Here is a 16,277-nt window from a genome sequence, read left to right as displayed (position 1 = left end):
GGTATTGAGCCTCACTGGAACAGCTTTGGTATTTTAAAATCAAGTAAGGGTGTGAAAAGTCTGGAATTTTAAAATGATTGTGTCAACTGCCTTTTTTGACTCTGCCATAAATGCAAATTTCATAGGTTTTACCATACAAAGAACATTTCACATGGCATTTTACCTCAGAAATGCTCTATGTGAGTAGTGCAGTTGAAATTGCTTGCCTATGAAAGTGCTGTACACTGTTGGAGTCTGGAAAAACCTTTCTTCCAAAGAGATGTAGATGTAGTAGAAGACCCTCTGTGACTAGCCACTGATTTTTCCTGGGTGATTTGACATTTCCTCCTAGTCCTACTATAGATGTATTTAACTATACATATCTTGATCCTCTAAATTGTCATAGATTTTTCTAATGGCAGATATGTAAGTATTTCTGCAGTGAAGTCATAGACATGAAGTTAATCAAGTTGGTAGGTCGGTGAACAAAGGACTTAATTTTTTTCATTTTAAAATAAGCAGCAAATAACAAATACAAATTAAACTGGAAGATGGCCTTTGTTTTTACTCAGCAAACAATACTCAGAGAACATAAATGAACATTGAGCAGTTTAATTGAAACACATTAAAAGATTCAGTGAGCTGTATTCAAGGCAACAGTAAGTATAAAGATGTGGTTATTGCTGGCAGCATGAGCATAATATACTGATTTGGCTGATTGTGCCAAAAACATTGTGTAAAGCAAACAATGAATAAGTTTGTGCTAAATTTAGAGTAGTTTACATACATGCTTTAAACATTAAAGCTAGATATTTTTCACCAAGGCAATACATTGATAAATTATTACAGAAAAATAGGTATGTATTGTGAATTGAGGACCTATGGTTTTGGCTAGCATGCTTACACCTGTTCCACTCACATTGAATCTACATGTATCACCTTGGCTGTGTGTTAGACTGGAAAAAGCAGCCCATACTATGGTAGAACTACTGTGAAAGGGAAATACAATAGCTTGATAGAACCATTTATCTTCAATTTAAAGACCCAATAAAAAAAAGTCAAAAAGGGAACTAAAATGTAAGAATTATCTTGGGTTTTTTGACAACCTTTATTTTTTCATTTTTTTAACAAAGTTCCTGAGACATTAAGACAAACATTAAGACCTTCACAATATGTTCCTTATTGACAAATGCTGCATTGCAAATGTTGGTTTATTACTACAATAACCTCTCAGTACTTGTATATGCATGTATTGCCACAAGGTGAAATTTGCCCTTCCAGAGGTTTATGCGTGTGTGCCCAGGTATAATCACAATTTAGGTTTGAGTACCTTGTATTCATGGCATGACTATTTAAGAAGATCCATACCATTTTCTGTCTTTATTCACTTAACTGCTATAACTCAATTTTCAAGCTCAACAAAAATAATAGACCTAATTACTTTTCTCTTATATTTGCAATAGAACTGAACAGTTTACCATCTGGTAATAATAATGCTTTCTTTAGCTGGGCAGGGAGCAGTGAAATCATGCAGATACTGGCTAAGCATTGTTATCACCAAGGATGAGCAGTTTGAACTGTCTGATGTGAGTATTGAGCACATTTGTAGCTAGGTCTGTGGACTGGGACCTGGGAAACTGAAGGGAATTTACAGCTGAGCAACAGCTGGTCTAGATGATATGCTACCTGCAATACTCATTTCCAGCTCCCGTCTTCCAGACATCTGGGATGGGATCCTCCAGCTCTTGTGTAACCTGTACTTGAAACCTTGAAGATTAAAATACTAAGTTTGTGATTCGGTCAAGGAGCCATTATGAATTCAACACAGGTTGAATTGCTTTCATTGAGAGAGCTCCAAGAACACTGACCACTTTCAGCAGAAATCCTAGAGGCCAAACATCAGAAATTTCCATCTGCTGCTGAAGTCCTGGAGTTTTTTGAAAGTCAGAAAATCACTGTTCCCAGCCCTGCTGTTCCTCAGATTCCAGATAGCAACGCTACACTGGAAGGTTATTAAGGAACCTAAGAAGGTTCTATTAAGGAACACTGTTACTTAACAAGATGTTGAGCATGACCCAGCTCCTCCTGTAGGCATGCAAAAGCCTTCTTCTAAAATGTGTTAGGTAATGATGGTAAACCAAGCGCTCCTCCTGGGATTAATTGTGATCAGCTAACACATTTTTAAACACAGAAATCCTTGTCCACACCAAGGGAAAAATCATATTCAACATCTTGTTTAATTAAAATGTTTTCTAGTATGTTTTCTCCGTGTAGACAAGGTCTCTAAGGAAGAATGACTCATGAATGCAGCATTGCCATTATGGAGTACTTTTTGGGGTAACTTTCCATTTCTCCACATTTTCTAAGGAAAGCATTGATTTGGCTCATTACCTAAAAGGTTAATTAATGTCTGTGAGGACCTCTAGGGTACCATTAGTTAATCCCATACCACATCGCTAAATAGAATCCTGGGCAAGAGTTGAAATAAGTGCCACTTTCTTAAGTGAAGGCTAATATGTAGATCTTTTCCAGCATAGTCCATGCATACTGCTATATAGTTTTCCTTGGAGCCTACTTGACACATACTACAATTGAGATGGGCACAATGCATGACTGCCTCCCTAGGAAAGGAGTGGGCCTTGGTTGGCACACGTATCACAGTGAACCTAGCATTTTGTGGACTTTTCTGAGGGAGATATACCCTTACAGAACAGGTAAAAGATTTATGTGCTGTGAAGATGGAGTGGAACAGCAGGCTAATAGAAATTAGCCTGTGTAGAATTGACTTCAGGGATACTTTTTTCCAGGCATTGATTATTCTTCAAATAATGCTGTTGCAATCAGGAAGAAGTTCCATGCTTCATCTTGTCAAAAAAGGGTGTTTTAGCCAATAGACAAGCAGATTTAAGAAGATTTGTCATTGTTTTTATTAGAATACAAAGATCAACACAAGATTCTTTCTGTCAGACATATATTCTCAGAAGGAAATGCATAGTACGCATAAAATATTTATGATCATTTCTTACATTGTAACTGTATCTATGTAAAAGCCAAAATAAATACCAACTGTTCCAGCTATACAATATACAGTGCCCAATGTGTTTATTGCTGCATTTTCTATCACCAGTCTCCTTTCTGTTGTGTTTCTCCAGTGACTGTGTTGTTCCAGGGAAATGAGTAACACAAGGGGGAGGAGGGTGCATAATGACTTCTACACTGTAGGGGGTTGTCTGAACTAACACATGGATCTAAATCTCTTGAATCTGTGTTGGAATCTGTGTTCAGGGTGTATTATGCAGAAAACATGTAGAAAGTGAGCTACTCAGGTTTCTTTGAAAGACAAATCAGTGTGTATCACAAGCATTTCACACTTTTCAGTTCATAGCTTTGAGGGTCAAAGAAGAGCTGAAGGCAATAATTTGTCTCCTGAGGACTGAAGTCATAATGATTCTATTTTTATCTCTGCTATTTAGTTTAGCAAGTACTGTTAGCTAGATTCCATTCTTTTTCTCCCTATTCAGTGAATAGACGAAGTATGGAAATACCTGGGGAGAAGAGGAGAGCTATAACCCTGTGCTGGCGAAGTCTCAAACTTTCACTTTTTGCCAGATGGATAATGAGACCACATTTTAAACTGCCATAGTATTCTCAGACCGTGTTATATGATTATTGATAAAAGATTTGTGTGTGTGATGGAATAGGGGAGCAAAGAGCAAAGGAACTCAAAATACCTACCAGCCACCAAAAATGTTTGCATTTAAGAGATGTGTATGAAGATTGCCAGTTTGAAATTTTAAGTATGAATCTTGTAGAGAGAAATGTAAAGTAATCCATAATGGGAAGCAATTTAAAAACAGAAGGTATTAGTTGGAAAAGGGAAAATGCTCTACTGAGGAGGCTCAGTTTGGGCGTCGGTATTTTCTGTCATTTTATTCCCTCCATGGGTTCTGTTACTGAGCAGAATGTTTTACATAATAGAATTCTGGACTCCCTTCTCAGTGGTTGATATTCCGTTTGCGTACACTCAGAGGATGTCAAAGATGACAGCTGGTTATTTCTTCAACACACAAGTTTTGATTATGTCTTCTTTTATGGTTAGTAACCAGTTTTCACAAGAAATGTTTTCCCACCCAGAAGACAATGAATGTTAGACTGATCTAGTAATTGTTCTTTCCTATATTACCTTTGGGCTCTTGCTCAGCTAGTTGGATCTGAATTGTTTTAAAAATAATTAGGCCATCATAAATCACTCTGGGTTAGTTCACATGTGACATCACCAAGGAGACCCAATGGGACAATTAGAATATGTTTTTGGACAATCTGTCTGTAGCTATGTTAACTAATTTATCATGCAAATAAAGTTTGTAAACAGTAGTCTTTACCATGTGGCAAGTTAAAATATATTGCACCCTGATATAGCTGTTCAGCAAATGAGATTTTCATAGTGCTAATTGAATTTGTCACAAAGCTGATGAACATTAGCTGAAGAAAGAGCAATATATTTTATTTTACTGAGCACATCTCAGAGTGCTTGTAATTTAGGAGGGCCACCACACTTTCTGGGCAGGCTATCAAGTAGGATGTTGTAATGATTTGCATGACTACTCTAGTAGATGGAAAAATGTAGCTTGTGTTTGTAGCTGTTCCATTAGTGTCTTGCACAGTGTGCGCTCTTTTGGTGCTCTTCAGAGAGCTGTGTCATAATCTCAGCATCTTTTGAAGAGTCCTGTCTGGTGAAATCAAGTAACTATACACCGTTTAAAACCTAGTGCATTATTAAATGATGAGACAAAGGAAAGACTGAGAAAGGCAGATAACCAATAGAATCCTGAAGTTATCAAAACAGAGCTCTTGCCAAGGACCTTGGAATTCATCTGATTCAGTTGCTGGAAAAATGCCTGAGTTAAGAATTATCCTATGAGGACCAAGAAAATAGAGCCAAATTCTGGCACTGTACACTTTTCTCCCAAAATGGGTATTAATGCTGCAAAACCAAAATAGGGTGAACAACCCCTGGCGCCATGCTTGGCCCCCTACTGTAGGCTCTATCTGCCAAAACAAAATGGAATAGAAGATCAAAAATGGGGCGGGGGGGGGGGGGGGGGGAAGAGGGGAGGAGAAGTTGGAAAAGGAGGGTGCTTAGAAAGGAAAAAACTCATAGGCTATGCCCCCTGCCAGCACTGAAACACTCGACTGCAGCTCCACTTGCAAAGCACCTGTTGGCAGTTGCTGGGAGTAGTTTATAGGTTTTGGGATAGAATCAGGATAGAAAACTTATAGTCTGTGTTCCCTTATGTGACATGTAGATTGGCCTTATTTTAGTAAATTAAAAGACATTCCTGGGCAATAATTACAGCAATAAATATACCTGTTCAGAAATAACAATGACAGCTTTTGCTTTCTAGAAAAAATACATATTAAATTGCATGATTTTTAATGACTCTCCTTACTACTAATGTTAATATTCCTTGGTGATATCACCTATGTTGTCTTCCTTTTATCCAGAACTGAAGAACAAAACAATGTTGCATGGAGTGGTAAGAAACTATGACAAAACAATTCTCATAAATATTAACTTGATACTGTCATTCAAACACAGTGGCAAGAAGTTAAGTGTAAGGGGTTATCTGTCCAGTTTTATGTTTTGCAAGCTTTATACATTAGAGTGGAATGATAGAAAAATAGGAAAATTGTGTATGTTAAATCAGAACTCTCAACAAGTATTTTATGTCAAGAATTCAGTTTAAACATTTTAACATCTTCACAAACTTCCATGTAAACTCCTGTTCAAATTCATTTTGTTGAGAATTTTAGCATTACAGTTTATGCCCTCCTTCTGTTACTAACTCCAAAAATTACTAGTGTTTGTGTACAAAAACTTGCACTCCTTTGTTGTTATATACATAGTTTGTTCTTCCTTAGGAGAAATATATAACAATTATCAATAATATATGTATTCAATATGTGAAGTATATCAAACAAAATAAATGGTTATTTTTAAACACAGGTATTTATTATAGGCTGAGCTAAAAGCTCTATTGCTTTTATTGGCTAACTCTCCTTTGGCTATAATGAGAATCTTTCCTCTGCTAATGCTTTGGTTCAGCATAGAAGGCTTACTTAGATAAGTACCTATGTTACTGAGAAAGTTTGGATAAACTTGAAATAGAAAATAGATAATGTTTTGGAATGTAATCCTTTCTTATATAAACTTAAAAACCCCCACACTTTTCCTGTTCTACTTGAAACACTAAACTTATTAGTTCTAAAATAATTGAAATTTGAAACTTTAAGCCTTCCTTAAATTTATATTCAGTAATGAAAAAAAGAACTCAAGTTTCTGACACTGCAACGTATGCTACCCAGGCAGAGCCTGGCTCCTGCATGACACCCACCAAGTCTTTCTCCGTCAAGTCTGCAAAAGAATAGGGCCAAAGTGCAAACTCCATTAGTTCAATAGTTTGTGTGTGGAACATTTTAAAACGAGATTTTCACTTTGTGTTAGAGTAATTTCTTTGCCTTGCTTAGAAAGAGAAACTAGTTGCATAGCCTAGCATGTAATAAATTGTCCTAGGTATTAGAGACTGTTAGCTTTAGTGACACCTGAGCTCAGCCATATTCTGTGCCATTAAAATAAGAGGACAGGATCTGGACCTCAAGACAGTGATAGCTGAACAAGGAGAACATCTAGTGGAACATAAGCACGTGCTTAATTTCAGTGGGACTGTATGGTATGCATAAAGGAAGGAATTTGCAGATATTTTAACTTGAATAAGAATGCTTTCCTGAGTCAAGATTTTTAGAAGTTTAGCCATGAATCACCAAAAGTCACATTCTGTATTACAGAAGTTTTGTAATTGCTTTTGCTATAATAATAAATAGATTAAATACATGCATTCAAACATTATAGTAAGTATAGTCTTCACAAACTGTTTTTGCGTTAAATTTATTACTCTGGATAAAAAGAGACCATGGATGCTTAAGAGGCTTAATAAACCAGGGCACAGAAAGTTCAAAAACATGATAATCTAGTGTCTTGGACATACGGATATGTATTTTCTTGGCATTTCAAAATCCTTTAAGATTTGTGTAGTTGTTTTTATTATCTCTGCGCATTGACAGGTCTCTAAAATACACTTTTACTGTGATCCTGATAAATACATCTTTCTGTTGTGTTTGCTGTTTGGAATGAGGGTGATACATGGAATGGACAGAGGAGTAGGCAAGACCAGAATATTTAAGCAAATATAGAGAAGCTCTGAAAGTTCTCCCTGGGCGACATATGCTGCAGAGCATGGGCAAACTGTGGGTGGTAAACTTCTGGACTTTTCATGTGGTGTCAGATGGAAAAAAGTAACAGAACCATCTTTGAAGTCAGTGGTGGCAGGTGCATTCAGTATTTTCCAGATCTCTTCTTTCTTGGCATTTCCCCCTTGCTATTCACACCCTCCATTCTTGGACACGGAAAGTCCCCAGCATGTGAATTTAAGGGCTCATGATGAGCAGTGGAGCAGGAAGGGGAAAAGCCAGGACTACACATCAGCATCAGCATAGAGCAGGACAGGATGAAGAGCCAGTAAGGCTGCAGCTCAGATAGCCACCTCAGGAATCAGCTGTCATCATCAAGTTTGTCTGAGCCCCCAGTGCTGTCTTGCATAATAGCAGTGTCCTTAGGGATTAGTCTTATATGACAAAGAAGCCAGTGCCAACCTGAATTCCCTTCCATTACTACTTTCAGAAAGACTTAATGTATTTTATATGATGCCAGTCAAATGTTCCTCCTGTTCTTAAGTCAGAAAACTGAGCAAAAACTATGATTAAATTGATCACATAGCCTAAATCCTCACTTTCCCCACTATAATGAACAACTAGAACTGTTTACTGTCTAAAATCCCTGACGGTTCAAATATACTGGAGAAGAGTATGTTTAATATACAAGGTATATAAAGACTATATCATCAATGATACGTTTAGATTTTTACTTTTCAAACTTCAAAAACTATTGGAGTTTGAAAATGAAAATTAACTACTATTTATACAAATGTTCATTAGGCCTTTTTTTATTATTATTTTATAGGTCTTGTAGAAATTTGCCTGATGCATCCCCTTGATGTAGTGAAAACAAGGTAAGATTCTGCTTGAACAGGTCTTGTTGACACTGGAAGATATCCAGATTAGGAGCTGTCAAAAAATAAAATGCTAGAACTTCTCCAAGTAAGATAACTTGTACCTTTAATGGCATTTATATTTACTTACCTGTATCTACAGCATTTGACAGATGGAATTTGAATCGCATGACACATTTCTGATTAGAGGTCATCTAAAGGTGTTAAATCTGTTTTATGGCATGTATTTTTAACATTGTAGCAAAATCCTATAACATGAAGAGAACTATAGTTAGATTTACTTACTATATGTATCATCTGTAGTAATGTTTTTATATGTAATTGCCAAATACCATATTGCCTCCAAAATAATTTTCACAGAATTTTGAGACCTGATAAAAGTAATAAAATAAGGTGTTCCATATTCTCTCTATAAACCAAGTAACTTCATGATTTTATCTTTTTAAATCTTTTTATCTGTCCCTAAATCTTTTATCTGAATATTTGTGTTTATGTGAGTATAAATGATTAAGTGACCTGGAAAATTTGGTCAAATGAGGTTTTTTTAATGTTGATTATTGAGATGGAAAAAGAATAATTGTGTTTCTAGTTTCTTGAATACCTTTTTGCTCTTTTATGCTTTTTAGTTTTCATATCAGTTCATAAGTGAGTGTTACCATATGTGAAAAGCAAACCAGAATGCAGAAGCATACAATGAGGAGAAAACTTTTCATGCCACGTGTGTTACATACAATGCAAATAATTACCATATACTGCTCCTGGAGCTCTATCTAGGTCTCAGTCATGTGGGCAGAAAAGCTTCACTAGGAGATGAATCAGCCCCAAACAAATGATGAGGACAGCTGTGGTCTCTGAAATATGCTTGAAGCAGTCAATTATGACTTGAGATTCTAGTTCCAGTTAGCCAATGTGTGAGCTCATTATGGATGTATTTTGACTTCTGTTTAAATCACACTCTGGGGTTTGCCTAAGACCTTCAGATGCACTTTTCTGCAGCTTGCATTTTGCAGGAGGAGGCCATCTGTCTATGGTTATTGCCCAACAGCAGAGGACAGTAATGCAGGCTCCATCTGCACTAACTGCTACTGAGGTGCTGTAGGTTCTCCTCAGGGCTTGGAGTTTGCTCAGGCAATTCTTTTGTGTGCCTTTATAATATTGAATATATTTATTCATATGGAGACAATACACCTGGTGGTTTCAAGGGTCCTCTCTGCTGCTCCAAGTACCACTGAGACCGTGCTATTAAAACAAGATTTACATTAAAAGATTGAAATTAAAGACTCAGAAACAACAGAGTACAAGCAAAACAAATACAAGACCAAATTCAAAAGAAAAAAATCTGTCTTGCTTTGTTGTCATGTGGTCCTCATGGGATGTGCTTTAGTGATTTCATTTTGGCAGGTTGTGCTGTAACTCACGTATGGCTCTCAAGCTTTTGGTTTTACCTCTTCCTGTTTTCCTCTGTACTAAACCAGGAGTCATGTTCTTCTGTAGTATAAATGCAGCATCAGTGATTTACTTCTCATATCTTTGGTTCCTTTGAGGTTGTCATGCTACACATCGTCATGCCTCCAGTCTTGGATGAAAGAATCATCCTTAGAATCATTCATGATGCCACATATCATAAATCATAAAAAGCATTAATTGCACATCTGTTCTGATAAACTGGCAATCAACAGACGTACTTTCAGCTTTCTGATAGAAACCACGCATACAGTGGACTCTCAGACTACAAGGACAGATTTCCCCATTTCTATTCCAGATTTTACTTGGTTTGTCATACTTTTAGTAGTGAAAATGCTAATCAGATCTGAGATCCAGAAATGGAAAACATTAAAGAGTATACAGGGATGTTTGTGAAACTGAATCAATATTTTTAAAAAAACATAATAAAAATTAGGAAATCTGTGAAATCTTGGTCCATAAACAGTGGAATTAAAGAATAAAGTAGGAAAAAATGAAAGAACAGTAGGTGTGCAGGAGAAATCAGATTATGGATCGTGGTGAAACCAAGGGGCTGAATCGAGTAAAAAGGCCATTAAGCAAATTTCTTCATTTGAAGAAACTTCAAGTGAAGTTCAGTTACCTCCACTCTTCCACTGAGTTAGCTGCAGCTGTTTGCAAAATTGGGCAACATCTAAGGGATAGTTTTTCTGTGTTTTGTTGATGCAGAAGTATTCAGAGATACTACATAGATTTTGCAGTAACTTTTCTGCTGGTTTTAGCAGATGTTAGTACTTGAAAATACTTACATTTTGAAAGCCAATGACAAAAGCAAGAATAGAACATCCTTTGATATCCAACATTTGATTCTATGTTCCTAACATCATGCCACTTCATTTTGTAATGGTCCAAATTTACTCTAGCAGATTAATTCTTTGATGACCTTGGAGAAATTAAAATGAAACATTGTTCGTTCTGAACTTTGGATTTAGAATGTTTTCTAATACATTTTCATTTACTTCATACCTTTGTTGTAGTGCCTCTAAGACTATGGTGCACTTACTCTTTTCCAACATGGTACTGATAATCTGTTATTTCCTAATCATTTCTAGCTATTACAGTTTTGGTGGCTTGTTTGGGTTTTTTTTCCTTATGGTTAGGTGAAAGGATGTATAAAAGCACCATTTGTTGCTTAATTTTTATGGTGTTTTGAGTTTCCTGCCTTTTTTCTATAAAGTATTTGTTTGGTGGAAGGAGTCTCATGGCCTTTTCAAGTTAGAGGAATCTTATTGATCTAAGTTAGCATTCTGAACGAGTTTATGGAAGATTCCAAAGGCTCACATCTAGTGGACTGGTGGCTTAGCATCTTTGCTTCATTGATTTTTTTTGTGTGTGTATGTTTTTAATAAAAAATTGGAGAAAAGAAAGTTACTGTCAGAGATTATTTTGAAACCCTGGAAAATGGTTTGGCTCTTTTGTGACAACATTTTGCAATATCTTTTCTGTGTTTAGTAATTTTCTATTATTCTACAGTAACAATGCTAGACTTGTTTATCTACTCACATCAAGGGAGGGACTATATATATATATATATATATATATAAAAATACATGTTTGTAAACTATAGACAAGCCAGATGCTTAATGGAGTGTTTTTTGCTAAATGTACACTTGAAGGTAATTTTATTTCGTTATTTATTAGAACACCAAAGATCATTACTTTAAGAAATTCATGTGAGCGAGATAGGTAGGTGGAGATAACTATGATCTATTGTTTTAGCTTTATGAATCCCACTTATTCTTTGAAATGAAGCTCTTTTCTCAATTACAAGATATATTGGTATAGTTTCTGATGAGAGACTACTGAAAAAAAATTGGGCTAAACTTTTAATATCTCAGTATAACAGAGACTCTGTTAGCTGTTTTATTTATCAGTTACCCTTATGATGAATTTAGCCATCTGTAGATTAAAGTACTGAATCTGTGTTCCTGTCCTCCTAAATACAAGTTTTACAGAATTTGGTAAGGGTTTATATGTGCCTATATATGAGGAGAGAGAGCAGTAGCAGCTAAGAGTTTTTTGGTACAGATACAGTCAAGACATAGAAGGTGTACATTTTAATTAAGAAACCTAGATGATTTTTCTTTGCTGGAAAGTGAGGAGAAAAGTGTCTTAGTCTGGACACATTGTTTTTGCTTGTTTTGGACCATTTTTTGGATCTGAAGTGTAACACAAGCTGTAATGTTGTTTTCATCCATCAGACTTACCGAGGGATGAAAAAAGGGTATGCTAAATCATGATACCTGGGAGAAGGCATTGTCATATATATTACTTTAAAATTAAAAATAGTAAAGGGCTTTTCCAGGTAGAGTTTATTCTTTGTGTCCTAGTGGCATATGTTTCAGCTTAAGCAAATGTACAAAATTTGGAACCTAATAATGTTTTATTGTTGGAAAATTAATACTTATGCAACAGCTCATGAGTGTAGTTGGTGAGTGAAAGGGAGAGAATTACAGGGAGTTGTCTGAAGGCAAGGGAAAGCTAATGTTTTTTGAGAGATCAGTCAAACAAGCCTGACCGATAACTGGAGGATGTTATTGTGGTCTGTGTGATGGCTCCAGGTTATGTTCTGATGTATTGCTATAACCTTGAACAGTTTGAATTTTCAGGAAAGAAAAATTCATTTTTAAAAATTTCCCTACTACTGGGTTGCTGGCATAAAACTGACATTTTCAGGAGCTTGATAACTTCCAAACTACGTGCGCTAACACAGAATTTTCCTTGCTATTACATTTTAACACCTCAAAATATGCATGCAACCAAGAGTGATATTGCAAAATTAGAACTGACTAGAAATGAAATTTTGGCTAATAATTCCTCAGGTTTATAAGTTGATTACCTTTACATGTGCTTTCCCTTTTTCATTGATTATCACCAATATTTATACAACTGAATTTTAATGATTCCACTGTTCTTGAAAAGAAATTTCAAAGTTGCCTGTGCAAGTATTCATACAAACTGTGAATATTGAAGTAGAAATAGTCATTGTGGCTGTGACTTGGTGTTGTATAGTTAGAAAATGGTAACCATACTTGTAACATTTCTTAACAGTTGTCTACATGACAGAATTTAATAGAAAACACATATGAAGAAATGTATGATTACATGCTTTCAAATAATAGAAAAAAAATAACAAGACATCACCAAAAGCTTTCAAATACATAACACATCTGAAAATATTTCTGTCTGCATGTGAACAGGAAAAATGTTATGTGGATTAGATGAATCATTTACTTATCTCTTGAATTTTGGCAGTAATTTGACATCACTATATGTTTTGAGACAAATATTTCAAAGAAAGATGGTTGCTCTCATGTCAGACTAATACAAAATTGTGCTCCAGATCTGTGCTGACTTCAGTGTAGATAGATTAGTTCGTATCACTTGAGGATTAAAGTTTTTTTGCTTCCAGACAATGTATTCGAAGAGTGCTAAATGTTATCATAAGGCAACTATCATCTAAAGGACTCAGAGAAAGTTTAGATTATTATTTTATCAGGAGAATCATCAGGGTAACTTGTGTCCTAACAAATGAAACACATATTTAATACTTCTCTGGCTAATTCAAATATTGACAGTTACTTATGATTTTACATTTTTTTTGCTCTTTATTTAAAGAAACTCATTTATTTTCAGACATAATTGTGTCTTCATAAACCAGCCTCACATTGGGATCATAGCATCATAGAATCAGGTTTGGGTTGGAAGGGACCTTAAAAATCACCTAGTTCCAACTCCCCTGGCATGGGCAGGACACCTTCCACTAAACCAGGTTGCTCAATGATGGGTGTGCAATATGGACAGCAATGCCTAAGAGAGACCCAGAAGGCATTCTTTCAAAAGCATTTACTTCAATTTATCAGGAGAATAAGTTAATAAGTATAGCTTGTTTTCCTGATCAACCTCTTTGACCTCCCTGGTTTTTTTCTTAAAGCTGTTTCTCACTTTTGGCAGAATCTGGGAAAGATGCAGTCCATGTTGCTTCTACTTTAACACCTTTTTACATAGTTCAGCGTTAGATCAGAATCTTCATGTGAGCTGCCTTTCCATCTTATGTGTGATCCAGAATATCAGCATTAAAAAAATGAGGCCAATGATTCACCTTAGAAACTCTGGAGAAAGTTTTCGTCTAGTCATGATAGAGATTTTTTGGTTTGCCACTCTTTCTGCGAAAATCTAGACCAACATCATGGATCTAAACCCCCAAATTTAGAAAATAATTTGGGATCTAAATCCACATTTGGAGTCTGCATTACAGACCCATTTCTAGTTAGCAACTCTTCTGCTGATTTGTGTGTGTGTTTATCCGTTTTGTTCCTTTGTTCCAGTTCTGTCATTTTGGTCTTATTAAAAAAGTTCAGCTTACTACATGTGTTTCCGATCTCATTCCATCTGTTGTTTTGCAAGAGCTACTTCCTTTATATCATTAATTCCTCTTTGATTTCTGGTCTTTTTTGTTTGAATGAGCAGTAGTGGAGCCCGTTTCTGAAAAACATTGGTTTAAGGAAGAGTTCATTGTCCTTATACAATGTTACTATTTCCAAATGACCATAGCTCACTTGGTTTGCATCAGGCGATGTTAAGTTCATGTTACTTGATGCAAACTGCTGTAGTTAGATTCACAAAAGTTTTAGGCAGAAAATAGTCTTCCTGTCCTGGGAAAATTATCAGGATACCAAACAGTTCTATATTGGAATGAATGGTTGAACTCTCAGAAGACTGTTAGAAAAACAATGAGTTTTGGCCAATGAAATTCTTCATTTAATTAATTTTTAATTTTGGAAGTTTTCAATTCCATTTCTTTTTTTCTTTTCAACTACTTTTAAGTAATTCTGAACTAGGAAAACAAGTTTTGGATTGAAAATGTAGAGGCCAACATCCATTGTCATCTAAAAGAAGTAAATAAAAATGTATTGAAACTGATCGTTTCCTGAGACATGTTTTCTTTTCATTTTGAGGCAAAAAAAACCAAGTAAAAATAATCCCTGACCAACACAACTTAATGTCCTTATTTCAACCCAATGTCAAGGCTTTTCTTTGGGATTAGTTTTACTTGATTTATAGTGGCCTTTGGCACAATTGTTCACACGGTATGTGTGCATATTGTAGCTTATACTCTGGTTTTGGCATTTGAATTTCAGCATTGAAATACTTTGAATATTTGCTTACAGATCCAAGTTTTGTATAATAAGAACTTATCTCAAATTTACAATAATTTGGATGTGGATGTGATCCAGGGCTCTGTAATTTGCCCTTTGTTTTCCTTCTATGTACAATCTGTTAGGAATTAATAAGGGCACACGGGCTAATAATTCCTGCTACATATACTATTCAAATTTAAATCCTTCCCTGAATTAAAGAACAATATTGGTGTGCACTGTTAAACAGATGCTCTGATTTGCAGTGCTGGTCAAAGTGATTTCTGTTCCTATGTGCTTTTTTTTTGTATTCATGGGCATGCCATATGTATATTTTATAAAGAGTGTCAAGATCCTTTGGGATAAAAGGAACTGTATAAATGCAGCTTCATCATCTCCTCATGGGATACTGTGTTATTCTTGATCAAACAGCAGAACTGCTTAATAACATCCCTATTTCAAATCAGTGTAGATTTTTGAAAAAAACTATAACATATATTGTTTCTTGATTTTAGAATAATCCTATCCCTCCTTTGACAGAAGCTGAATTTGTGCATCAGCAAATCAGACTGGCAGAGATCTCTCTTCTCAAGATTTTCCTTAATTTCGACTAAGCGCTCTGCCAATTATTCTGGTTTTTTAATGAACAGTAGGTACTTTTTTAAACAACTGAAATACCATAAAATAATAACTTCCATTTGACATCATGGCATGATGATACCATGCTTTGGGTTACATCTTATCTGTGCCGTTTCACTGGCCATACCAAAACTAACCATAGTTTCTTGAACTGTAACAATCTGAAATTTCTAACAGCCACCAAATAAGCCATGTCAACCTTCAGCATGCTCAAGGTAGAACAATAATCTCTGATTCCCTTTTAAAGAATCTTTTCCTTGTTTCTGAGGTTGTTAGGTGAATAAAATGAAATAAATGAAAACTCCAGATGCTTAATTACCTATCTACATACTATAGGGGTACAGCTGTCCAGTCCCTTACACTGGAAGGAAGAGAAATGGCTCTATGTGCAGGAAGTAAGTGTTGAGATCATCATAGAAGAATTGAGAAGAGACGCAGTCAGAGATGAGCAGATGAGCTTTTCAGTAGAGGAAGCAAGTGAACAGTCTCCCACAGAGAGCAAAAGAGAAGGAATGCCTCAGCAAGAACCAGGACTGGTGAGAGGGAATGTGTGATAGTTTTCTTGCATATTTTCTTCTCAGTCCAGTAGACGCAGAAGGTGTGGTTTAGGTTTCTGGAAGGAAGCTGGATCAACGCTGACTTGGAGTGGCCTTAGCCCTCTTCAAAATATAGTATATAATTTTGTTTGAGATTTTTATTTTGGTGAGTCTTTCCAGCACAGCTCTGTCTAGTAGAACCCTTAAAGATGATTCCTTGTGCAGCTGATCTGAGGAATACATAGAAATCATGCTAAAACACGTACTGAATATTATCCATCCTACTTGTGACAATCCTTTTGAATATGGACATTTGCAAAATTTAAACATGTATTTGTTCTCTTGACAATTTTATG

At 35.7% G+C, this 16,277-nt stretch overlaps 1 protein-coding gene across 3 annotated transcripts in view; it reads left to right on the top strand.

The window, feature by feature from the left end:
- SLC25A21 (solute carrier family 25 member 21) overlaps positions 1–16,277 on the top strand; it is a 257,545-nt gene that overhangs the window by 137,730 nt on the left and 103,538 nt on the right. For all 3 annotated transcript variants that reach the window (XM_074868331.1, XM_074868329.1, XM_074868330.1), the window contains one exon: positions 8,057–8,105. In XM_074868331.1, the coding sequence (XP_074724432.1) occupies positions 8,057–8,105 (49 nt within the window). The remainder of the gene's footprint in view (positions 1–8,056; positions 8,106–16,277) is intronic.

Source organism: Strix uralensis, chromosome 4 (genome assembly GCF_047716275.1).
Source record: "Strix uralensis isolate ZFMK-TIS-50842 chromosome 4, bStrUra1, whole genome shotgun sequence".
Lineage (NCBI taxonomy): Eukaryota > Metazoa > Chordata > Aves > Strigiformes > Strigidae > Strix > Strix uralensis.
This window is presented reverse-complemented; position numbering and strand designations above follow the sequence as displayed.